The 26,750-nt window shown below is 35.1% G+C and overlaps 2 protein-coding genes across 7 annotated transcripts in view; one reads left to right on the forward strand and one right to left on the reverse strand.

The window, feature by feature from the left end:
• Positions 1–11,857, forward strand: part of ACVR2A (activin A receptor type 2A) — an 86,676-nt gene extending 74,819 nt beyond the window's left edge. For 2 of the 3 annotated variants that reach the window (XM_025403906.1, XM_025403907.1), the window contains 4 exons: positions 1,186–1,300; positions 3,974–4,112; positions 7,056–7,186; positions 8,124–11,857. In XM_025403906.1, coding sequence (XP_025259691.1) covers positions 1,186–1,300; positions 3,974–4,112; positions 7,056–7,186; positions 8,124–8,318 — 580 coding nt within the window. In that variant the 3' untranslated portion in view covers positions 8,319–11,857. The remainder of the gene's footprint in view (positions 1–1,185; positions 1,301–3,973; positions 4,113–7,055; positions 7,187–8,123) is intronic. The other variant, XM_025403905.1, reaches the window with a different exon arrangement.
• Positions 11,858–13,784: 1,927 nt separating this feature from the next.
• Positions 13,785–26,750, reverse strand: part of ORC4 (origin recognition complex subunit 4) — an 88,511-nt gene continuing 75,545 nt past the window's right edge. For 3 of the 4 annotated variants that reach the window (XM_025403909.1, XM_025403911.1, XM_025403912.1), the window contains 5 exons: positions 22,743–22,829; positions 18,564–18,672; positions 17,667–17,762; positions 17,515–17,582; positions 14,621–15,055 (listed from right to left, as the gene is read on the reverse strand). In XM_025403909.1, the coding sequence (XP_025259694.1) occupies positions 14,867–15,055; positions 17,515–17,582; positions 17,667–17,762; positions 18,564–18,672; positions 22,743–22,829 (549 nt within the window). In that variant the 3' untranslated portion in view covers positions 14,621–14,866. Of the gene's footprint in view, positions 15,056–17,514; positions 17,583–17,666; positions 17,763–18,563; positions 18,673–22,742; positions 22,830–26,750 lie in introns of all 4 variants that reach the window. The other variant, XM_025403908.1, reaches the window with a different exon arrangement.

Genomic DNA, 26,750 nt, shown 5'->3' on the forward strand with positions numbered 1-26,750 from the left:
TGTCGTGCCCGCAAAAGGAAAAATGATTGCGTCTTAAACATGGAATTCAGTTTGCCATGTATTTAATTTTCTTGAACGTGGGATTCAATTTGTCATTTTGTGTTCAATTTAAAGATGGTTGTTTGAAAAGTAGGCATTAACTGATTCATGGAACAGATACTTAGCTGAGTGCCACCAGGTGATGTTTTAGGTTGCTGGGAGCCATTATTGTAAGTCAGCCTCTAATTTAAGTTCTGATTTTGCAAACTTTAAATGACGTCTACCTCAGAAATAACTCTTTCTTCTCACTTTCTTACATGCAGTCTATTGGCCTCTTCTTGGATTTTCCCTTGCCCTACCTGGCCACATAGGGAATTAATCCTTAAGAATCCCCAGAGTTATTAAGAAAAGGTCCTGAAAGTCTTTTGAAACTAAGATTGATTGGCTTTTATAGCATTTGGGAGTGTCTACTCGTGCTTTCAATATCCCATTCTTGGTCTATGTATCTGTACGTAAATTTAACCACTAGTCATGGCATAGATGTATTTAATTAGGGTATAGTAATCTCTAGGATGAGCCAGTTGAGACAGGTGTGTAGAAGAGGATATCTTATTGCCTTAAAACTGTTACCCTTTTCAGAACACCAGGATCTAGCTAGAGCAGTGTATGTTTATGGTAAAAAGTTTCTATTATCCATGCCATAAGATGCTTTTCTACAACTGGGTGGAAGAATATAAGAACCTCTATAATAAGGGATTATTCTAAAATGTAGGTCTGTACCAATAAACAGAGGGCCTCAATTCAGCAATATTTTAAAAATTTCTTCATTTTGGTTTAAATTTCAGTTTCTATGGGAGTTTGCAAGTAAGAACTCTAAAATATTATCTTAGAAAACAGTAGTTTTGTGATTGGTAGGTGGGTGACATAGGTAACATATCTTTTTGACATGGCAAATGTTTATATAACTGCTTTATAGATAGGATTCCTTCTTATTGTCCATGTTATGAATAGGGGTTTGTCACTGTGCTCTTGTGTTAAAGGCTACGTGGGGGCTCTGAGCTTTTTCTTTCTCCGTTTCTCTGCATTTCATAATTTTAAGTAACTATTTTTTCATAGTGTACATATTCCCCCTCTTTTCTGCTTTCAATAAAAAATTTAAAACGTAACTTGTCTAAACTTAATTTGAATACTCTTTTTATTTGCAAGGGACATCAAAAGTAAAAATGTGCTGTTGAAAAACAACCTGACAGCTTGCATTGCTGACTTTGGGTTGGCCTTAAAATTTGAGGCTGGCAAGTCTGCAGGCGATACCCATGGACAGGTAAGGATGATGATTATAAAATATAAGAAAAAATAAACTTGTCCCATATTTTCTTAGAATGGCATGTCAGGACTGAATTAGTCTAAAATTGTTGTGGTGTTTAAATCAGCATCTAACAGTGTTATGTGTTAACGTTTCTGAGGAAGACATTTTCATATGATGGTAGAGGACTCAGGTGGTTTAGATTAAGCAGTTCATAAAACAATAACTTAGACACGTGTCGTAGGATTGTTTTTGAAAAATTGATCAAAGAATAATCCAGCACCTTTTAATAGACCTCATTCTTAGGGAATTCTTTGTATGAACTCAGTAGTTTTAGTCTGTTAGTTCTTTCACCATATTAAGAAGAGTGGAAGAATAATTAGTCACTATCCTTACTTATAGTGTATTAAATTCCCTGTCCATTTTCCCATGCAACAATAGTTTATTGCTTCTTGTTGTTTATTGCTTCATTCATTTCTTTAATCAACTTGATGGCTTTTCTCCAAATTCTCTCCAGAGTTCAGAGCACTTGTAAACCCCTGAATTAGGTAACTCTGACACCTCTGTATGCCTCTGTGTGCACAGAGATCTTAGTAATAGGAACCTCTAGGAAGGCCAGAAGGGAAAAGAACATTATCCATACATTTTATTCTCAGAAACTTTGAGGCTGGAAAAGATGTTTTCATTCCTACAAGGTCACCTTTTATTTATTTATTTTTATTTATTTATTTATTTATTTATTTATTTATTTATTTATTTATTTATTTTTGAGACAGAGTCTCGCTCTGTCACCCAGGCTGGAGTGCAGTGGCATGATCTTGGCTCACTGCAGCCTCTGCCTCCGGAGTTCAAGTGATTCTCCTGGCTCAGCTTCCCGAGTAGCTGGGATTACATGCATGCGCCACCATGCCCAGCTAATGTTTGTATTTTTAGTGGAGACGGGGTTTCATCAAGTTGGCCAGACTTGTATTCAGCTCCTGACCTCAAGTGATCCTCCCACCTTGGCCTCCCAAAGTGCTGGGATTATAGGCATGAGCCACCACGCCCAGCCAAGATCACCTTTTAAATCAGGGAAACCAGTTCAACCTAAAAGGTGACATTTTCTACAAAGCTAAATGATTCAGGCCTTTGACATTATCATTTCTTCACCTTTCATATCATGTAAATTATTTGACCAACTAATTCTTAGCTTTCTTTTCCCTAGCATATCCTATAGGTTCCTGAGGACACATTTTTTTAAGCAGTCATGGCACCACAATTTTTGGCAGTATTGAGTGACGGTTTAATAATGTAGTTTGGGGTAATGGTCAGTAGCCATATAGCTCTAGAAAAGTTGACTGCAAATGTATATGGGAATGGAGGCAATTTTGTGGAGAATACTACCAAGGTTGTGTAGGAAGCCTGAGGACAAACTTCTAAGCTAATTGAATGATTGACTATCATAAGACTAAATTCTGGGAACATATTCTTAATTTGGTACCTCATAAGCCCTCCTTCCCCTATTTTTTGAGAAAAAAATTTGTGTCTCATTCATGTCATATTTTAACTCCTTCAAAATTGGGTTCTATGATTAGTTAAAAATTAATTGCTTACAGTAATGACTCCTCGACTTTAGATTTCATGGACCAGAAAATTTCAAAAATATCTGGAGGGACTTGCATGTTATTGCACATTTTATATAGTACAAAGAACACATATAAAAGAGGTGACATTTTATGTCAACATGGTAAATAAACCATAATCTTGTAATAAAAGAGGTAGGTACTTTGGATGGCATACATTTACCTTTAAGAGAAAAGTAGGTTTTAGGGAAACAGTCACTGATAACACAATTAAAATAATTATTCAGAGTAGTAAATTTTTTAAAAGTAGAGCCACTTTTCCCTTTAATGTGTTCTCCTTGAACTTTAATGACCTGTCTTTATTCTTAAAACAATCTCTGTTACATGTATATTTGCATAAATTGCCCAACTTTTAATCTAGAGTAGAGATTATAGCCACCTAAGGATGGAGCTTTATGGACATACCAATATCTAGACTGTTCTCTAGTTCTGATATATCGTAAGTATGTTGTGATGTACCCAGCTATCTCACAAATATTTTTAAGCATTCATATATGAATGTTGTCAAGCACCAACCAAAGCTAGCTGTACTAGCTTAGTAACCATAGTTACAGTACTAAGAAATACCAAATTGTTGGGGACAGATATAAATAAAGGACTCCAAGACAGAAGAATTTATGAATAAACAAATACATAGATTTTGTACAGATAGAACTTTTTAATGTCAATGTGTCCTTTACTTAGCTAATTCTTTTTACAATATTAGTTTTTTTTTAATACAGAGAAAAGGCCTCAAAAAAGTTTTTTTTTAAGCTACATTTCAAACAGTATGCAAAGGTAAAACTGAAAAGTATGCAGCATCCTTCTCCCAGCTGACCATCGGTTTAGTTTCTTGTGATTACATCCAGAAAGGGGAACATAAAAACTTCTAAGTCTGTACCAGCATAATGTCTGTTTGATGTATTCTTTAAGTATACGCAGAAAGGATCTTACTATTTATACGCTATAGTCTGGTATACCTTACCCTGGTAATAGACCACATTTGGTTTTGATTCATCTTACAAAATCATACAGTGTTAGTTCATAAAGTTAATGAATGAGTACTCTTTGCTTTTAACATCTTTTTCAGGTTGGTACCCGGAGGTATATGGCTCCAGAGGTATTAGAGGGTGCTATAAACTTCCAAAGGGATGCATTTTTGAGGATAGATATGTACGCCATGGGATTAGTCCTATGGGAACTGGCTTCTCGCTGTACTGCTGCAGATGGTAAGGGAAAAAATATTTTTAAAAAAGATATATATGCCTACCACACATGTATGAAAAGGGATGATACACTCCAAGGTAATATTTTAAAGTACAGTTTTTTTTTTTTTTCTTTTTTTAAATTGACTCCAAGAAGTGGTAGAGAATTCAGGAGGCAGAGGAGCAGAGTGTGGGGTAGGACAGGAAAGGAATTGCTATGTATTGATCCTTTCCTAGCTATGTTACTGGACACTTCACATACCTTAAGGTTATTTCCTAAAAGAGCTTCAGAGGTAGTTATTATGCTTTACATATGAGGAAATTGAGATGCAGAGAAATTAAGTAGTTTGCCTACTTTAGCCTCAAACTGGTGAATGATGAAACCTAGATTTGAAACTCTGATCCAGACATAGGGAGAGGTCTGCTTTAAGGTCGAATGGGTCCTGCCCCCCAGGTTAAAGGGTTTCTATTACTTGTTCTTGTTACTGAAGCCCATGTTAAGTCTTATAGATATTTGTTTTTATTTATTTATTTTTCTGGGTAAACTTTCAGACAATAGTCCTAGTGTGACAGAACTATAGTGTTTCAAGCACTCTCTCTTTAGTATTCCTTCATAAGGTCTTTACTCTGTGTTCAAGTATGTTGCGGCGTTTTTTGTTTTGAATAATATAAGGCAAACTTGCTGACTGCTGAACTCCTAAACAGATGTAAATGAGCTTGATCTGTTTATTAAGTTTTAATTTATAATTGTCTAAAGCCTTCCTGTGATTGTCAAAGACCATAGGAAAATTGTGAATATTTTAAGTTATAACCAACGTAACCTGTGTTACTAACAATATTTTATTTTCTGAGTACGGTAATAGGCTCTCATTGTAGGACAGATTGCCACTGGAATATGAAATTCAATATGGGGTACTAGTAAAGGGAATTTAGTAGAGTGCTCAGAAATGGGCACATAATCTATAGGCATCTTCCAGGATTGAGGGATTGGCTTGGGAGTCAGTGCTAAACCTACGAAAAGTTGAAGCAATTTGGGAATGATTTTAGAAGTCTTTAGGAAGAAGAGTAAGAATTCAGAGTATTTTGACTCAAAGTGGAAGAGGAATTACATTTATGATGTGCATTTATGGAAGCAGAAGTAGGTTAGATGGCAGGTATTATAGGAAAATATATTTTATAAGAACTTGATTAATATGAACTCTCCATAGCAAATCATTGGATTAAGTAATTTAGGAGACACAAGACCCTGTTCTCAAGTAACATACAGTTTAGTTAGGGCAATAAAATATATCCTGGACAATTAAATCTAGAGTAAGCTAAGTGTGAGTTGTCTAGCCCATTCCCCGGTACTTAGGTATTCCGTAAATGTTTCTGGATGAGCACAATACTTAAGAAATACAAGCATGTGTTTTAGGAGTTTAGGGGAGAAATTGCTTTGTTTATGGGGAAGAGGAGTTATCCGAGAAGTTCTTTTGGAAAAAGAAAAGGCTAGATACTGACTTTTCTTAAATACCATGAAATAATTTCAGAGTCAGGCATTTCTGACTCTTATGTCAGAACCCAATTCTTTAGTCAGAAATTGGGGTAGAGAGGATAGTGTGAGCATTAATTGCTAAAGTAGGTGCTTTCACATTTGTTGATGGTTACTTGTTTGTTAAATGAAGTAGTTCTCAAACTTTAATGTGGCATACCAGATTCTTAGGAATCTTGTTAAAATTTAGATTCTGACTCAGTAGGTCTGGGTTGAAGCCTGAGTCTACATTTCTTAAAAACTAAGCTACCAGTTGATGGCAGTGTTGCTGGCCTGTAGACCACATAAGTGTTGGTTGAATAGACACCTTAGAATGTCAGTACTCTGTCACTGGAAGTGCTCAAGCAGAGACCAACCGTCCAGCCATAAAGAATTCTTATATTTGAAGAGGAGTAAGTTAGATGACCCCTTTATGATTCATTGTATTCTATCCAGGAGTATTTACTGCATTTCAAGAGCTTCACAAAATTTGTGTTTATGCACACATATAGCTGGTCACTGATATTGCTCAGTGGTGACCTGTGTCTGTCAAAGTAAGGCAGTCCAGCAGTTAAAACCACAGACTTCGGAGTTATTCAGAGAGTTGGGTTCAATTCCAGCTCTACCGTTTAACAGCTGTATGTCTTTGTGCAAATTATGTAACTTTTCTGAGCTGCTTGTAAGGTAAATAGAGGTAGTGCCATCTTAACCCTGTGAAGTAAGTAATATATGTAAAGTTCCTGATCAGGATAGGTGCTCACTGGATATTAGTTATTATTAACTCCTAAATACAGTTTTCTATTTATCTGAGTAGGCCTAAGAAAAAAGGAATTATTTATATTGTTTAATCTTGTCTATGAAGGCACATCCTGACTTGTTGGAACCCCTAGTTGGAGAGCCTGTTTGTGATTTTCTAAAAAATTAAACGTACTTTTTGGCAGCTGTTGTGAGGGAGTATAGAGAAGAAGTATGACTCTGAGGTGCATAATTCCTCATGTGGGGCATGCAGGGGGGTTGGATATGCCATAGAATAAGCATGGTTATAATACATTGAACCTAGAGCCTCCAGAGATGGAAGCACCACTGTTAACATTCTGATCTGAACTGTAAGGATTGAGTACCCTAAAGGGATATTATATAACCTTAATTTACAAATACTGATTGTTCCTTATGTCCTCTATGCAGATGGAAATAGGCATCCTTTATACCTAAATAAGAAAGCTCCTTATACAATCTTTAAGGAAATTACATGCCAAATTATAGACTTTTTCATTTCTCATATGTTAGTTTGGTCACACTATGGTATAAGTACAGTTGAGAATCTGTTTCTCTTCTGTCCTCATAACATGTAAATAGTTGGGAAAAGGTGACAGAGTATATTTTAGAAAGTTTTTACCAGTTTGAAAGTCAGGAGGATTTTAATGAAAATGATTTATTTTTCTTTTCTTACTTTTCAGGACCTGTAGATGAATACATGTTGCCATTTGAGGAGGAAATTGGCCAGCATCCATCTCTTGAAGACATGCAGGAAGTTGTTGTGCATAAAAAAAAGAGGCCTGTTTTAAGAGATTATTGGCAGAAACATGCTGTAAGTTATCCAGTTAGCTTTTCATTTGAAATTCCAATAAAACACTTTTCAGAGGAATTATTTATCTCTGCACATTTCTCTTTCTTCAAGTATTTTCTGGGAGGTGATCTTCATACAGGATATTCTAGAGTTCTGGATGCAGAATTAGGGCTATGTCTGTATACCCCTGAAGGTGATTGTAAACTTATAGAGCTTTAGAGGGCTTTTGTCTCAATGGTCCTGCGCAGAAGAGTGTGTCATCTAGTTTCCCAGGGAAAAGGCATGCCAGACTCGGAACCTGTGGATAGTTGGGTAACTTTGCTGATGACCACTTCCAATATGATAACATTTTAGAAAGTGTATGAAGCACCAGGTTTTTTCCTCTCTATGGGAGTTTGTTGTAGCCTTTTGATTTCAGCTTAGAGAAGACTTTCAAGTCTTAAGAGTGCTTTAAAACTAGAGACCAGGCACACAACAGTATTGCCTGGTTATTTTGGTCTAAATACAACTAGAAACATGGCTAAAACCAGGCAGATAAATCTCAAAAGGGGCTTTCTGCTCTTCTGTTTAATTGGAAGATAGAAATGCTGATATTAACTAAGAAAACAATAAAAATGATTAGGTCCCCCTTTATCCTTGATTTTTGAGTCCATTTGAAGGGTTAGCATTGAAATGACCTGGTTTGTGAACAAGGGATAGAGTTTTTTTTTTTTTTTTTTTTTTTTTTTGGGAGTTAAAAAAAAAATTCCTGTTGTGATAATCTCATGCTTAAAAAGAAAAAAAATAGTTCTCTTTATGCTTTTCTTCATGATTCTGCACATGGTATTCAATAAAAGTGAATGTTGACAGAAACTTCTTTGACCCAGAAAACTAGCCATTTCTTCATGAAATTTTTATTCTATTTCCTAATAGAAAACAAAAATTGCTGTGGCGTTTGAGTATGTTTTTCTCCTTTTAGGGAATGGCAATGCTCTGTGAAACCATTGAAGAATGTTGGGATCATGACGCAGAAGCCAGGTTATCAGCTGGATGTGTAGGTGAAAGAATTACCCAGATGCAGAGACTAACAAATATTATTACCACAGAGGACATTGTAACAGTGGTCACAATGGTGACAAATGTTGACTTTCCTCCCAAAGAATCTAGTCTATGATGGTTGCGCCATCTGTGCACACTAAGAAATGGGACTCTGAACTGGAGCTGCTAAGCTAACGAAACTGCTTACAGTTTATTCTGTGTAAAATGAGTAGGATGTCTCTTGGAAATGTTAAGAAAGAAGACCCTTTGTTGAAAAACGTTGCTCTGGGAGACTTATTGCATTGCCGACAGCACAGATGTGAAGGACAAGAGACTAAGAGAAACCTTGCAAACTCTATAAAGAAACTTTTGAAAAAGTGTACATGAAGAATGTAGCCCTCTCCAAATCAAGGATCTTTTGGACCTGGCTAATGGAGTGTTTGAAAACTGACATCAGATTTCTTAATGTCTGTCAGAAGACACTAATTCCTTAAATGAACTACTGCTATTTTTTTTAAATCAAAAACTTTTCATTTCAGATTTTAAAAAGGGTAACTTGTTTTTATTGCATTTGCTGTTGTTGTTTCTATAAATGACTATTGTAATGCCAATATGACACAGCTTGTGAATGTTTAGTGTGCTGCTGTTCTGTGTACATAAAGTCATCAAAGTGGGGTACAGTAAAGAGGCTTCCAAGCATTACTTTAACCTCCCTCAACAAGGTATACCTCAGTTCCACGGTTGCTAAATTATAAAATTGAAAACACTAACAAAATTTGAATAATAAATCAATCCATGTTTTGTAACAAATTCACTGTGTTATTTAAGGGAAAAAAGGTAAGCTATGCTTAAGTGCCAACAGTAAGTGGCCATTCGTAAAGCAGTGTTTTAGCATTTCTTGTGCTGGCTTGTAATGTAGGGAAAAAAAGTGCTGTTTTTTGAAAAGATGGTGTCATTTCCCCCTTCTTCCCATGTTTTAAAGCCCCATCTTATATCCAGTTCCCAAAATTTGCATACTTACCTAAGTATTTTTTTTAGGTGTGCTGTGTTTGGGGAATATTTGAAAATTTAAAGCATGATATAAAATTTTTTTAAGTGAGCTGTGACACTGGAAAGCTCTTCATTTTGTCTTTTAAAATAGAGTTTTTTCTATTTATATATGTAAAATTGTAGTGTATTTCTTTTCACCAAACAGTGTGTGGGACATTCTTTATCACTGTTTAGGATCACCTCAGGAAGCGTCGTTACCCAGAATTCCTCACTGTCTGCTTTGAGACTTGTAACTTTATCACTATACTTCTGCTTGGTGCCATCTTGTCAGAGTAATATTTGATGTCTGTGATATGTAAAGAATTATCCTAGGATAGAGATATTAAACTTTAAGCAGATTTCAGATGTTACTGCTTTAAAACAAATCAGGGATAACAAATTAAACATATAACTTAAAATATGCAATGACATTTAGAGGTAACCAATGTTGATATAGGTAACATAGCCTAGCCACCGCCCCAAAATTGCTTTTACAACTAACACTGATATTAATTTAGGATAGTTCATGCCTTATCCTTGCTAAGAAAATGGAATTGATGGTAGGCAGGTGCCAAAGTGCTTTTCAAAACCATATTACGTTAGAATACAATTGGATTCTTCCTCAGATTTATACAGGCCAAAGTAAAACATTAATTTCCTGAATTTCCAGATTACCAATCAACAAATAGCCAGTATTATGCCATGTTATTTCTGTCAGGTCATTTTAAAATCCATACATTAATTTTATAAAAGAATTTTTTACATGTCACTGTCAGGAGCTCACTGTGAATGTGTTGTCTTAAAATGGTTATTTAACCACACAGTACACTACATTTTACATATATGTACGTAATCTCTGGGAATAGTAAATTATGTTATTTATAAAAAATACATAGGTCAACAGACTTTAAGCAGGGAGGAAAAGAAGAGTAATAGCGTCTGTGTGCCGCAGACCATTCAGAACTGTCATGCGTGTCCCCATGGTCTCATTGTATTCCTAGCAATTCCATTTTCAATGTTGAGTTCACCTCTATTTCAGAGTACTTGGTCTCTCAGTTTCTTGATCTGGCTTTGCTTCCATTTAAAAACTAATCAAGAAGGGAAAATATTGAGAATGTGCATACAAGAAAATCATTAATTTCCTGAAGATGAATTTCTACCTGTTGTGAACATTCAACTTTCTTTTTAAAAGTTAAAAAAAATCAAAACAAAAATAAACAAGGGATATTATGATGAATGTTTGGCTTATGTGAGTACTAGAGATAAATTTTTTTAAAACCAGTTATTCACAATATAAAATGTTTTCAAGTTAGAAAAAATTTTTAGGAATCCTGGTTATTGTATTTAACTGTAGCTAACCAATTTTAAAACTTGTATTCTTTTGAGAACTATGATTAATAGAAAAACTTTTTTATAAGCAGTAAAATAAGAATGTTCCAGTGACTACCTGTCCTTATACCTAGTCTTGTTAAAACTTTCTTTTGCAGGGTATTCAGTGTTTGGTTTACAGTCAGTGCAGAGTGGGCAAGTTAACAGAAAGTTTGAGCTAGAGATACTGGAAAAAAAGAAAGATCAAAGAATGAGAAAAATGGTGATCCATTTTGGGGCAAACTGAAACCCCCCAAATAACTCTTTCCTCATGTGTATGGTGCTCCTCATGACTCGTCTTGTATTTTGCCTTTCTGATACCCATCAGAACTGCTGCTGCTCTAACTTATACTCTTTACCTTGCCCAGATCTCCACGTAAGGAATGCTTTATGATCAACTTGCCATAGGACTGATGGATTAACCAGTGTTCGGCTTTATTTGAAGTCTATGCCCTGCACAGCTCTTGTATGTATTTTAGATGCTAGAAGTTTTTTTTAGCATGTGATGTGTGATTCTTGTTTGAATTCTAGGTACTTTGTGAATTCCAGAAAAAGAGACTGTGCCTCATGATTGTTAGTCCCATGAACTTGCACTATCTTTCATGGCGATGTTTTGAAAATACAATCAGGAAAAAACCCAACACCTTTGGAATTTAAAATAGAATCATATCATGAAATTTAAAAAGAATCTCTTTGGTCGCGTTTCCTCACCTCTAAGTAACAGCTACATTTAAGTAAAATGCAGGTGGTAGGGAAAAAAACCATGGCCAGATGGTGGTTTAGTGGAATAAACTGATTACTGGTCTTTTTTTTTTTTTTTTAAAGAAAGAAGCGTCATCACAGATACTTTCCAATTTCTCTTTTTTACTTTTTTGAAAGATTACTTTTTAGGAACATTTGGTATGATATGCATAAAATTATTTATCAATTTGTGGGCAAAATGATACAAGTAGCATCTTGATTGAACATCATTTACCTCAGATATTCAACCAGCAGTACGTTTTTTATGCAGTCTCAACCCATATCCCATTTGTTACCTCTCAGAATATTGGTAAGCAGTTATTTTCGCTTTACTCTGTATTTCTTGTGTTTTGGGCACAGGTTATTGTACTACTGTCAAATCGTACTTGCTATTTTTTCTGCAAGTATTTAACAGAAAGCTTAAAATCCCCATAAAACCCCACCTTGGATAAGTGATTGTTAAATATTGTACAAATAAAATGTATGCTATCCCCATTCCATCCCCAAGTTAAATAAAAAAAAATGAATATGGTATGATTTGCATATGCAGTTTTTCTTTAGCTATGTGTTCTTAAAGAGGGGAGTGGTAGCTTTGTAACTTACAGTGAGGCTTACACCTTGACAACTGCCAAGAATGAGGATAGTGGTGAGTGAAGGGAGATTTGTTAATTATGGTATTTCCCTCTATTATCGTCTAAACAGATTATATTCCCACTCAAGTATGTGTGTTGGTCCTGCCAGTATTAGGAAGCAGAGGCTTGTTGGCATTGTGTCACACAGTACACACCAATGGATTCTCAGATTTTCTAGGGTAAAGGTGAAGGACGGGGCAGCACTTAGATTATGGTGGTTTGAAAGAAACAGAATTGCTTTCTAAACCAGATGAGACCGAGAATGCGAACCATGGTGAAATATGCATGGAAACTCTACAGAAAATACTGAAGTGTTTCTTACAGTGTTTTCTGCAAAACAGTGATTCGTTAGGACATTAATAGGTATTATGTTTTCAACATGTACAGCATTATGATACAGTAAGTTTGGACCAAACAGGCATTCATTCCCCAGAGTCTTTCACGTGCATGAGAATCAGTCATTTTAACAAGAATTCTGTTTCTGGTGGGCCACTTGGAGGGAACACAGATGTAAAAAACACACTGAAATATTCCTCCTTCACCTGCTTTTCAGTCTGAGGTAGTCAGATTAAAAAGCAGTTTGTGCTTTTTTGGTTCTATTTTTCCTCCTCTAGTAAATGAAGAAAATATCTTGAAGCTATATGTGTAAGTTTACATTATTCTTGAACCGCTTTTTAAACTAGGGTTTTTCAGACTTGTTTTTATTGATGACAGTTCAAGCAATTTAAGAGATGAAGTTAGCTCAAAACTCTTGCAAATAGACTTCAGCTTTTTTGTATGAGAGAATATGGAAAGGCCAACAATCAACACTGCTCCTCCCCACAAAAATGCTTTGGGAATATAATAGGCATATGCTTCATTTGTGTAACTTTTCCTAATGTATTTTTTGAATTTGCTTTTAACTGTTTCATGTTTACCTCAATTGGTACTTAGTCTTAAAATCTGTGTACTTGGTTATTGATAGATCTTCTGTAGCTCTTACGTAGCCAGTGAGACAGATGAGGGCTGTCAGCTTTTAAGTGACATCTTAAGCTAATAAGAAATTGCAATCCTCAAGTCATTTCATGAGGCTGTTACCCTTTAAGACAAATAATACTTTCCTCAAATAGTTTAGAAAATTTTTAAAAGGGTCAGTTAGAGCATAAGTGTAAAATTCTTGCTTCTAGTGTATAATAGTGATGTTACCATGTTAAGTATTTTGGTGAAATATCCCCTACAAATGTGTAGACTATGGCACAGAATCAGTATGCAAGCCTTAGCCTGAATGAGACTGCTGAAAAGTAAATGACAGGGATCTGAATACTTAGAAGGTTTGACTTTTTGCAGGGAAGGAAAGGCTATGTATGCAAAAGAATATGTTGTAACTACTGAAGAGCTACTTTTATGCACAGAAATTTTTTATTCCACTTTGTATCCAAGATTTCATTAAAACATTGTGCCTTAGAGCATACTTTAAAAACTATTTGGTAAGGAATCCACTGTCGAACTTCAGGTTTTAATAGCACTGCCTTTGGTGTTAAACTGAGTTGAATTCCAAGCCTGCTGGCTATTCCCAGCATTGCCACTGCTTTGTTAGTTTTCTAATCTGTAAATAACAGTACCTACATCTCACAGGGCCTCTAACAGTTAAATGGATTGTAAGCTGCACAAGCATAGGGACAGTCTGTCTTTTGTAAACCTCCCATGCACACAGTAGGCAATCAAATATTCTTGAACAAATGAAGTCACTTAAGTGCTTATTAAATTTCATTTTAAATATATGCCTCTGTTAATTCATGGATCTTGGAACTTACTTAAAAGACAATGCTTTTACTGACATTTCCACATTCCTCAGGGATTTACTGTTTGATACAGGTTCAGTTAACATTGCCATACATGTCTCATTACTTTTGGGGGTGCTTTTCCAGAAATCTCTGGTACAGTCACATCACTTCATGATGGGGCTATGTTCTGAGAAATGTGTCTCTGGGTGATTTCATCATTGGATGAACATCACAGAGTGTACTTACACAAACCCTGATGGTATATAGCCTGTTACACACCTAGGCTATACATACAGCCTAGCCTATTACTCTTAGGCTACAATGCTGTACAGAATGTTACTGTAATACTGTAGGCAACTGTAACACACTGGTAAACATTTGTATATTCAAACACAGAAAAGGTACAGTAAAAATATGGTACAGTCTTACAAGACCACCCTCATATATACAATGTCACGGACCAAAATGTTATGTGGTGCCATGACTATACTTGTTAAGAATGCAAATTCCAATCCTTTTGACCTAGGGTAAGCTCAACAATCTGTAATTTTAGAAAATCCTACAAGGGATTCTGATGTGGATGGTATGAGTACCACATTTTGAGATATCTAGAAGAAAAATCTTCAAACTCCTTGGCCTTTTCCTTCCATGTGAACCATCTTCTGACTAAGTTAGTCTCCTGAACTAGAAAACCTGAGTCTGGGATAGAATCCAAAATTTGCTTGTGGACAGAAAAAAACCCTGCAGCAAACCTACTGTACTAAAGGTTACTTATACTTCAGTTGTTACGATTGTTTTTTTACTCCTTTGGTTTAAGGTTTGTAAAGACATCTAGCTGTTAGGTTGAAGTGAGCTCTTCAAATAGACCATTATATATATAAGTGTTAAAAAAGCACATGGTCTAGTCCCTAAAACAGTCATATTTTATTCTTCTGAACTGCTACTTACAAAGTAATCTCAATTACTGAAATTATAAATCATGTAACTGTTCATGATTAAAAGGCAAGACAGCCAAGACAGTAGACATGCAAGTCTCACATAAATACAAAAATATTTATAGAATGTTTAGTATTATCATGTTAAAGGACAATAGTTTTTCGTTCTCTACAGAAGTATGAATGAAATGCCAAAGTTGAAGTCACTGGTTATATTCATAACCAGCTCAGTGAGGATGTTGCCCACTGCCTCACATCTGTAGGACAGTTGGGATATTTCTGCAGAGCATTCATAATTTGAGTATTATCCAAAAGCAGTTTCATCAGCTGGTACTCTCTCTGTGAATTTCCTGAAGTTCTTTCCATGGGCTTTATTAATTCTAATTGTTGCAAGTGTTCAAAAGCCTGAAAGATGAAAGAAATAGTTTAGGTTGAATAGGAGAGGAGAGTAACAACTCTCCTGGTCTCTCCCAGGGAACAGTTAGTGTTTTGGTCAGCTGCAGAACAGAGTACTGGCAAACAAACTAACAACTATCAACAGGACTAAAAAAACTCTCACAACCCCATAAAAAACTCTATTATCAGGTAAAACAGTGTCAATGCACACTTACTTGTCCATATATTGTTGAATGTAAACATGGCAAACTTTAATTCAATATATACAATAACAGTTTTCTTCCTGGCCTCATTCTCTATCATAGTTCCTCCTAGTACTTTAATAAATAAAGTGTTTCCAGTTGTCTGTAAAAACCTAAGAATCAGATAAGACTTTCTGATCGATTACCTAAGCTACTCAGATTTGCATTTATATTTTGTCTGTCTCTATCTTTGCTTTGCTATGTAAAAAGTTAACAACTGTAACAAAGAGGGAGGCAGAAAAAGACCCTTGAGTCAACTAGGCATATTCAGCTGATCCTGTAAGTAAAGGATTCAACAGGGTGGTATGGACATGGAGAGGGGACAGGCTCCTGTTTCCTCTAAGAAGTCAGACTGAGACTGTCACAACACTCTTCCATTTTCCCCATCTTAATAGGGCTCTTTCCTGTCTGCTTCCTCTTATCCTTAATATTCACGTATTGTATCTTTTCTGACCTTCAGTGTTGTGTTAGGTACATTATTAGGGTATGAAAAAAACTGAAACCATTAAATCATGATATACTAACCATTAAATAACGATACACTGAAATAGATTCCTGAGGATTCTATTATATTCTTACAACTCACTGTAAAAAACATCACTTGAGCATATTCTCTATGTATCACATAAATTCTTCTGATAGAGAAACAGCTCAGATACCTTCATATCTGCAAATGAGAAAATACTGGAGGCTGCAGGTGTTAGAGCTGAATAGAACTGTGCAGATTTAAAACATTTCTAAATAGCAAAATACTTCATTATTGAAAATTCAGAAATGAGCAGCTACAAATTATTGAGAATTTAAATGCAGGCCGGGCGCAGTGGCTCAAGGCTGTAATCCCAGCACTTTGGGAGGCCGAGGTGGGCAGATCACAAGGTCAGGAGTTAGAGACCAGCCTGACCAACATGGTGAAACCCTGTCTCTACTAAGAATACAAAAATTAGCTGGGTATGGTGGTGCATGCCTGTAATCCCAGCTATTCAGGAAGCTGAGGCAGGAGAATCGCTTAACTCGGGAGGCAGAGGTTGCAGTGAGCCAAGATTGCACCCACCACTGTACTCCAGCCTGGGTAACAGAAGGAGACTCCATCTCAAAAAACAAAAAACAAACAAACAAAAAAACTCAAAAAATTTAAATACTTGGGTAACCTTTCCATTTTCACAACTCTCACAAAATAAGACTATTAGGGGAAAAAAACCATCCAGTATTGTAAAATACTTTTCCTGTTTCTTTGAAGAAATGGCAGTGCTCTGTACTCATTTTTGTTGCTACAGGAAATGAAATTCTGATTACTAGGGCCTACAAGGGATGCCAGTGGACTTGGGGATCCACTGTTTTAAAAAAGTTTCATTCCTTAAAATCCTCAAGAGCTGCACTGTCCACACTAGGCTACTCAGCATTTCAATGGTGACTCAATTTTTATTTAAACTTAAAAATGGATATTTAATTCTATTAAAAAATTCTGAGCATGTTTAGAACAATTTCAAAATGTAAATTTACTTTCTCAGCTACAAATTTTATGGAATCTAAACAGCAAGAATTTCCAGTGAATATTTAGGCCACTGAGATGTGCTTTGTAAGTATAAATGTACACCAAATGTTAAAGACTTAATTCAAAAGAATGTAAAATACTTTGTTTTTCTATGATTATAGAATGACACATTTTTGATATGTTGAATTAAATATAATATATAATTAAAATTACACCTTTTTTCTTACAGGTACTAGAAAATCTAAAACTACATTACATGGCTCACATTATCTTTGTAGTGGACAATGGTAATCTACATGAAGTCCTGAAGTTGTAAAACTCATGACTCAGCCCCCAAATAACACTTTGTCTGTATCCCCTCACAGGCCAGTGAGATTTTGTCTTTTAAGTTTCTTAATGGCTCTTATTTTCATTTTTTTTCTTTTACTGCTGCAATTATAAAAGCCAATCAATCCTTGGGCTGGAAAGGGAAAGATTGTATCACACACTATACTGAATAGTTGTTTTCAGGATGCAAGTGCTATGAAGAGACAGCAGAGGGCAGTATACCTCCACAAACTAAAACAACTGGTCACTTCCTCAGATTTTTTCAAAATATTTCATTTTTAGATAATTGTTTTAAAAAAATCTCTATAATACTTAATATTTAAAAATGAAAGTGCAATTTTAATACATAATCAAATTGGATGTAAAAAATATACTTGTCTGTAGAAAAATAGCAAACTAAATCTTACCTTCATGACAACAGGTTTTTCAAAATTATAAACAGAATGTGCTTTCCTTTGAACAAACTTCTGAAACTCTGGGTAGAAAGCAATGACAACATTATACCTTCAAATAAGCAGTGGGGAAGAGTCAGAAAAAAGCTACTTAAGTCTCATCTCACCATTATAGACCATTTGAAAATTAAATGGCTCTTCCTCATATATGTCATTTAAATGTTTCATTGCTATTATAAGACAGATTTCCAAGACTGATAGACCTATAGTAAAAGGGAAAAAAACTATCAGTTTAATGACACATAAGACTGAAAAAACTGTTCTCCAAATAGCAAAATACTTCATTATTGAAAATTCAAAAATGAGCAGCTACAAATTATTGAGAATTTAAATATAGTGAAAGATCTATGGTTTTGAGGGGTGAAGAAGGTCAAGATTCTAGATTTCAAATGTGTTCCAATCACTATTATCTATATAAATTTAAGTTACTTCACCTCCCTGTGCTTAGTTTTCCATATCTGCAAAATAAGGATATTTTTAAACTTTTAGAAATGTCACAAAGATTAGCGACAATATTATTAAGCACTCACCATATGGCCCACAGTAAACAAAATAAACTTCAATTTTTATGTGACTTTAAATCACACAGGGCCTTTGGATAGGATTTATCCAGAGACTTCCTAAACTGGAAATTATATCCAAATATGTGTATTCCTTTTTTCCCCCTGGAGAGGAAAAGGTTCATTACGTTTGCAAAAGATTAACGAACCCAAAATGGCTGAAACCCAGCGAATGCTCTTCAGTAGCTCTTGATACAATGATAACATCAGCAACGTAGTCTTACCTGGATTTCCAATGTGGCAAAAGAGGCAGAGTGTCAAATTTTTTTTTTCACTTTAAATGGGAGTGATAGTACCTTCAAAAGGACTAAGTTAAAGGCTATATGGATAGAAAAGTATTTTATAAAGTATTATGCCCATGTTTACTGTAATTTTAAAAACATTCCATTATCTAAATTCAAAGTTTTAAAAACCACAATTTAAAAAATAAGGCTGGGCTCTTACCATGTACAATATTTGCTTTTGAGTCCATGCTACACAGTTGACTTGCTTCCATTAGATCTATGGCAGTCATAAATGGGTGTGATGCTGTTACTCGATTTAAAGTAAGCATCTAGGGAAATGTGGATCAGAAAAACAATTACGTTTTTACATGGGCATTTTGGAGATACTACTGCGCAAAACTTCTGAATTTGTATAGTCAATTCTTAAGGGAGAGTAAATATTAATGCTGAGGAAGGTATTCTCAAATTCAGTTCTATTAAAATACAGTATTTCAATTTGTGTGTCACATAACTGCAGATGTAAAACATAAAAAAAGTTTTTGCTGCTCTCTCTAGCCCATCCCACTTGCATAACTTGTTTACTTAATGTTTGGAAGAACAATATTTAAAGAGGAGTAGGTCAAGGAGAAGAAACTGAAAATAATTAAGAATACTTACTAATAAAAGCCCCAAACACAAGTCCAAAAGGCAGATCTATGCCTTGTTAACTTTTTCACCACCTAATCATCCAGCCAGGTTAGTGTTAATTTAGATAGCAGTTAGCTGTTTTATGTTCAGTTATACAAAAGAGAAAAAAAATAGCACATTTATACTCAGGAATAACTCCCCTTGAAAGCAGAGTCTACTTCTCTTGTGCTGCTTCTTTAGTTTCCAAAAATGAACAGAGGTCCTGGAGCAGAGCTGTTACTCAAGTATTTGAAGATTTCCTTTCTTCCTTATTTGTATTTTTCATAAAAGTTAAATTTGGTCATTTAGGGTTAGAAGATTTACCAGTTAAAAATGCATGACCTCTCCTTAAATTTCAATTTCAACTAAACAATAGTTTCTTAGTATAAGTATGTGCCATGCAATATTTGGGATATAATTATCCAAGAAACTCTCTCCTCCACCTTAACCAGGGTGCAAGGCGCCAATTGATTAGCTGGGCAAAGAGTCTGGCAATCCTTGTCCTTCATTCTCCTACTGGTTGGGACCTAGATTGCCAGTGCTCCCTCTCTTTCTCCTTTCCTTTTTCCTTTAATTATGAATTTTGTTTAATTTTTATTTTTTAATTTCATTTTTCCATAAGTTATTGTCATACGGGTGGTATGGTATTGGTTACATGAGTAAGTTGTTTACTGGTGATTTGTGAGACTTTGCTGCACGCATCACTCGAGCAGTATACACTGCATCATATTTGTAGTCTTTTATCCCTCGCCCCACTGGAAAACAATGTGGAGATTCCTTAAAGAACTAAAAGTAGAAATACCATTTGATACAGCAATCACACTACAGGGCATCTACTCAGAGGAAAAGAGGTCATTATGTGAAAAAGATACTTGCACATGCATGTTTATAGCAGCACAAGTCACAACTGCAAAATCGTAGAACCAACCCAAATGCCCATCAATCGAGTGGATAAAGAAACTGTGGTATATATATACTGCGGAATACTACAGAGTCATAAAAAGGAATGAACTAACAGCATTTGCAATGACCTGGATGAAACTGGAGACTATTATTCTAAGTGAAGTAACTCAGGAATGGAAAACCAAACATCATATGTTTTCACTGATATGTGGGAGCTAAGCTATGAGGACGCAAAGGCATAAGAAATTTTTTTTTAACATATACAAAGGCAACAGAGAATAATAAATTAAATATCCATGACTACTTTCCCTGCTTAAGAAAATGATCTTAGAGTCCATCTCCTCCGGACGGGACTCTACTCTTCCCCACATAAAACAACCAAGCATGTCTATACTATTAGGTTGGTGCAAAAGTAATTGCCATTTTTGGCACTGAAAGTAATGGTAACTTTTCACCAACCTAATACTGTATACTTCTACATATACATGTATTATACAACAGAGTAATTTTCAACTTTTATATAAATACACTTTCACAACTCTCTTCACTGTGAGGTTTTATCCATGTTGAGGCAGTATCAATTCTGGTTTATTCATTTTTTTGTTATATTTCTTTGTATATACCCACAATTATTCATTTGCTAATTTCCTATTGACAGACATCTGTCATTTCTTTTTTTTCCCCAATTATAAACAAGACTGCAATAAACAACCTTGGACACGTCTTCCTGTGCATTAGGTAACTAGAGTTTCTCATACTAGTATAAGTATGTTTCTCTAGTTAACTAATTTGCTAAATTGCTCTCCAAAGCACTTACACATATTTATGTTGGCAGCAGTGATAAATATTAAGTCACAGTCACGATACCATCAAGCATAACCTTTAACCCTGCCACTAGATTGGCAAGAAAAAAAGTTTATTTGTAGTATTTCTCTGGTTACTGGAGAGGCCGAAAATCTGTAATCTATAATGAGCTTCCACAGTAAGACAATGACAACCAATAATGGGATGAGCTAAGAATATGAGTAAGCAGCCCTCAAAGTAGAATCCCATATGACAAAAAACAAGCCATTATTTAATTAATTACCAGGAATTAAAAATTAATAGAAAAATGGCAGAACAATGGTCATTAATATTGACAATATTGAGGCAGAGATATTTTCCGGGATGGAGATACATATATACACACACATACCTCCTCTAAAAATTACTAGTCCTCAAATTCCTTCATGATAAAGACAGTTGTTGCTGAAAATGGCAGTATGCTTTTGACAATAGAGGGAAAGTAAATAGGGATAAAAAGACTTAACTTTCCTCAGCAAAAACAGCAATGAGGAAAGAAAACTTGTATGTAAACATGGGTGAACCATACAGCCAAGTAGGACACAAACTTGAAGCCAGAGAGCTTTGAATTAAGTCCTGGCTTTGTTATCTACTAGTAATGTGACCTTGGGCAAGTTATTAAGCTTTAAGGAGCCTGAATTTCTTTAGGGGTAAGAATAAAAAATAAGATTATTCCAATGGTCAGACATAATATAGGTACTACTAGTATCTACAATACTTGGCTCATATGCTGGTCAATAAATGGTAGCTACTATCATTATTAGTCTATCATTATTATTAAAAATGACTTTTCTGTGAAACCAAAACTATCTTCTCTTTCAAAGGTATCTGCCATAATTTTCTAGAAATATTAGACTAAAACCAAATTACTCTTAGTGAAGAAAGTTAATTTTCAGAACAATTAAGTACTTCTTGTTTGATACTGGTATTATGTAAGCTTAAGACATAATTACTTGGCAAAACATCATAACCAAGTAGGATTTATTCCAGGTATATAAGGCTGGTTCAACACTCAAAAAATAATGTAATCAAATATATCAACAGGTTAAAGAGAAATATGATCATGTGAAACAATCAAGAACAAGCACTTGACAAAATCCAACACCCATGTATAATAAACTCTCAGCAAATTACAAACAGATGAGGATTACCTCAACCTGATAATGAACATGTATTAAAAACCTATAGCTAACATGATACTTAATGGTAAAAGTTTGAATCCTTTCTTCCTAAGACTGGGAACAAGAAAGGATGTCCTCTCTCACTGTTCTAATTCAGCATAACACTGGAAATTCTAGTCATTGCAAAAAAGCAAGGAAAGCAATAAAAGGCATACAGATTGGAAAGAAAAAAAAAGTCACTATTTGTGAAAAATGTAATGGTCTACATCAAAAGTCCCAAGGAATCTATTAAAAAACCTCCTAGAATAAGTGAGTTCAGCATAGGCTATAAGATCAACACACAAAAGTCAATCACATTTCTATATATTAAAGTGTATATATGTAATCAATCACATATTCTATATGTAATGAATATGTGGGAAACCAAAACTTCAAAACACCATTTACAATTGTTCTAACAAATTAAATACTGGTATACACATTAAATAACTACATCATCTGTGTAGTAAGAGCTATAAAATGCTGATGAAAGTAATCAAACAAGAAATCAAATAAAAGGAGATATGAACCCTATTCAGAGATTGGAACACTCAATGTAGTGTTCCAATGCATGTCGATTCTCCCAAAATTTACCTACAGGTTTAATCAATTCCCATAAAAACTTAATTATCTAGTGAAAGACAGAAAATGATAAAAGTAGGCTAGGCACAGTGGCTGATGCCTGTGAGGTCAGCACTTAGGGAGGCAGAGGTGGGAGGATGGCTTAAGGCCAGGAGTTTGCAACCAGTCTGGGCAACAAAGTGAGACCCCATCACTATCAAAAACAAAAACAAAGCAACAAGCAATAAAACAAAACTAATACAAACCAATAGCATGTGTAATGACCGCAGGTTTTTGCTGATATTGAAATGCTTCTGTAGTACTTCTTGCACACTTCTATCTTCTGAGAGATACTAAGGGAGGGGGGAAAAGCCAAAATTGAGGAAAGATGTAGTTTAAAACCCAAATATAATCCTGTGCCTTACTGGTTGGTGTGCCTTATTAATGCTATCTAATATTAATTCATTATTAAATAGATGTTGGTCTTATTTGTAGAACACTAAAACCAAAATAAAGTTTCCAGTCTACTGATTTCCTTATCCTGTTCTTTACATTAATTCAATAAACACAATGATAAAACAATCCTTGCTAACCCCAAATTCCTACTTGAATAAAGGAAACTACAGTAATACCAGTGAAATGAACAAAATGCAGCACAAAAACACAAGCGCATGAGTTATTGTACCTAGGGAAACAAGGTAAAGCACTACAAATAATGCTTAAACTGGATGAGACAAGAGATTTAAAAAAGAAGGAAGAGCATTCCAGTTACAGGGAACAGCATGAGTAGTAGGAAAATCATCACATATTGGCAGAAAATGAGTAGTCACGTACTGGAGTTTCAGTTACTGGCAAAGTGAATGTACAAAAAGACAAAGGCAGAAAAACCTAATTGGAGGTAGCTGTCCAGACAAGAGGTAAGGAGGGTCTGAACTATCTGAGTGGTAATGAAGACAAAAGAGAATTAAGACACTTATAGGAGATATATCTGGTAGAGAATTAACTGGTAGCAGAAGAGAAGGAAGGGTTTGAAAGGTAGAAGATAAAAATCAAAGATAATCTATGGGAAACAAAATGGCCTGTGAAAAGTGAAATGTGCTCAAGAAATGAATCTTGGATTATCAATATTTAAGTAGTAGGTGGGAAAAGAGAAAAACTAAGAAAGTAAGAAAAATACGAAAGACTGGAAGAGAATCTAAGACACAGCAGAGATCTAGAAAACAAGGGAAGAAAGTTTTAAGAGAGAAGTGGGGTTCAACAATATGAACTACTTTGTAAAATTAAGATATATTTGAGAAGAGGCTAATGGCTTTAGAAATTCAAAGGTCACCAGGGCCTTTTGAGAAAGCAACATCTAAAGAGGCAAGTGACTGCAGTATATTAGGGTTGAATGGAAGGTGAGGCACATTGGCATTGAAGAAAGGATCAGATGAAAAGAGAGTAAATTCAGAGGTAGCAGAGCCAAGAAAGGCCTGGAAAAGATCGACATAATTTTTCAAAATTATCTGCATGGAATAAGAATTCTTTTTTCTTAAAAAAACAAACAGAAAAACCCCAGAAAACTAAGCATTTCTGTATTTTCTAGAGCTGAATTACATGTCTTTACTTTGTCTACTCTAAGAAGACCAGATTCAGAAGTAAGTTCTAGTCTACTGGAATGAAATTTTATACTCTCAGGAAATATATTATTAATTATAGTTCCCACTCCCTTGCTATTGTTTCTAGTCTTTGTATTTTAAAGGACTTCTGGTTACTATATATATCACAAACAGGGTAGAATTTCCTTGGAAGTACACAGGGTGAACATAAAAAAAAATAACTTTTGGAAATTAAAAAAATTTGTTTAGCTTTTCCACAGTTTTAAAATTGAAATATGGAAGATATGTGGCTAAATATCACAGGCAAACTATAGTCTTTGCTTCTGTAATCTGTAACTTGTAAAAGTTGATGTGGTAAAATCGGAGCACTTAGGAAAACTAAAGAAAATCCACCTGGGACAAAATTGATTTAAGAAATTTTCTCTGCAAGAATCAATTATTTTTAAAACCTGTATTTGCCTCTTTTTGACATGATGCTTCAAAGGTTAATCTTCTATACTCCATCTTCCTACTTTATCTCTTTATTATTAGTGGTTTGACTCCAGTCCCCCCTCTTTCTAAAAGCTATCACCTTCTTGCTTCTATAATTACTTACTCTGCTTTTTAAAATGCCTACCTTATCTACATGAGCCATTTAAACAAAAAAAAAATTGTCTAACATCGTTTATTATATTTTTAAATCCATCTTGATTCAAACACTATACCCTATTTGAGGATAAGGCTATTATCAACAACCATATGAGCTACAGTACTTTGGTAGATTTCATTTGAGGAGAATAAGGTATGATTCTTTTAAATGTTCTTTTTAAAGGATCTCTCTTATACTGCCATGCTAAGATAGAGTCGACTCTGCTTACTTATTTGACTCATTTGAAGTAGGGCTAAAACAAACCTTCAAATTAGGCAGGATATCAAGGTTCCATCTTATCCTGAAGATATTTTGTGGATGAGATTCCATGTGTGACCTGTTATCTGTATCACTGCTATTGGCTTAATCTTGCCATTAAAAATAACTTCCTGGATAATCAGCACTAAGAGAAAGAATAGCTCCCTTAATGCAGCTACCACCCTACTCCACAAGGCAGGGACTCTGACCATGGTGCTGACAGATTTTTCAAGTGAAGCTCATTTTATTCACATACCAAAGAGAGGCATAAGATAATCAAGATAGGGGAAGAAAATATTAGAACTCAGAGACACAAACACCAGTGATGCTGCTTCTACTTAATGAAATGGACTATTAAGACTGTCAAAAAGATGACAGGATAGTGCTCACATTCAGGGGATTTAAGGTCTGCAACAAAAGTCCAGAAAGTAGAGTAGTTACACTATTAACATATAGTTACCATTTCCTAAGTCATGCAGAGTTATACTTCTTCACCAGTAACTCCCAGCATCCTCTTTATTTACAGACCCACTTTGAGATGCTCAGAATGCAATACAGTTGGGAAGGACGGTGGATGGAAAATGGCACAATGCAACCTGGACCATGTAGTTACCTTAGGAAGATTAAGTGTGAGCAGGTATGGAAAAAATAAGAGCCCATGTAAAGTACAGAAATTTAAATACTATGAAAGACTACATTTGAATCTCTAAAACAGCCAGAAAAATATACTGGTGGAATAAGACAATCAGTTCAGGAGTTGTAGAAGATGAAAGTCTGTGAAGCACTAAAAAGTAGATCTAAAAGCTGAAGATCCAGAGGTCTGGTCCATACCAGACCCCGGTAAGAGGGGACAATGTGGGAGTACCAACTACAAAGAAAGTGCTCCTATAGATGGAATCCTATAATTAGAAATAGTATCAAAGACACTTGGCTCAGGTAATAGAACTATCCAAGTCTCAGGAATGATTAATTTGAGTGGAAGGGAGGATCCATACCTAATTATATCAAGGCATAGTATCTGAATTTTAAAGATAATGTGAGCTATTTTTACATACAATTATGTATAGTTGTATTAAGAAAAAGAACAAGGAATTATCAGTCATAACAATGGGAAAAAGTAATATAAACATATGTAGGCTTTGAGTCCTTTACGTAAAAACAATATATTTAGCATGTATGTAAACTCTGCAATGTTATAGACCAAATAATTACTCCATAGTAGAAGGAAGGAGAATTGATATAGTCTTATGGGAAACTTCCACTGTTTATCATGTATTTTTTGCACTGATTACATTTTGTTCAATAAACTTTTACGACTTTTTTAAAAAATGAAATGTGTCAAAATTAATAGTGCTTACATGAGCAGACTATATTTTATAATCAAAACAATAATCATTTAAAGAACAAACTAAATGCAAAATGCTTCCAATTTAGTATTAGTATGTAAGAATTCATGGTAAAAACACAATCTACTTGAGGTCAGGTGTGGTGGCTCACGCCTGTAATCCCAGCACTTTGGGTGGCTGAGGCAGGTGGATGACAAGGTCAGGAGATCGAGACCATTCTGGCTAACGCAGTGAAACCCCGTCTCTACTAAAAATACAAAAAATTAGCTGGGCGTGGTAGCAGGCTCCTGTAGTCCCAGCTACTCAGGAGGCTGAGGCAGGAGAATGGCGTGAACCTGGGAGGTGGAGCTTGCAGTGAGCCGAGACTGCGCCACTGCACCCCAGCCTGGGCAACAGAGCAAGACTCCATCTCAAAAAAAAAAAAAATGACAAGGAACAAAAATT

The sequence above is a fragment of the Theropithecus gelada genome, chromosome 12 (genome assembly GCF_003255815.1).
Source record: "Theropithecus gelada isolate Dixy chromosome 12, Tgel_1.0, whole genome shotgun sequence".
NCBI lineage: Eukaryota > Metazoa > Chordata > Mammalia > Primates > Cercopithecidae > Theropithecus > Theropithecus gelada.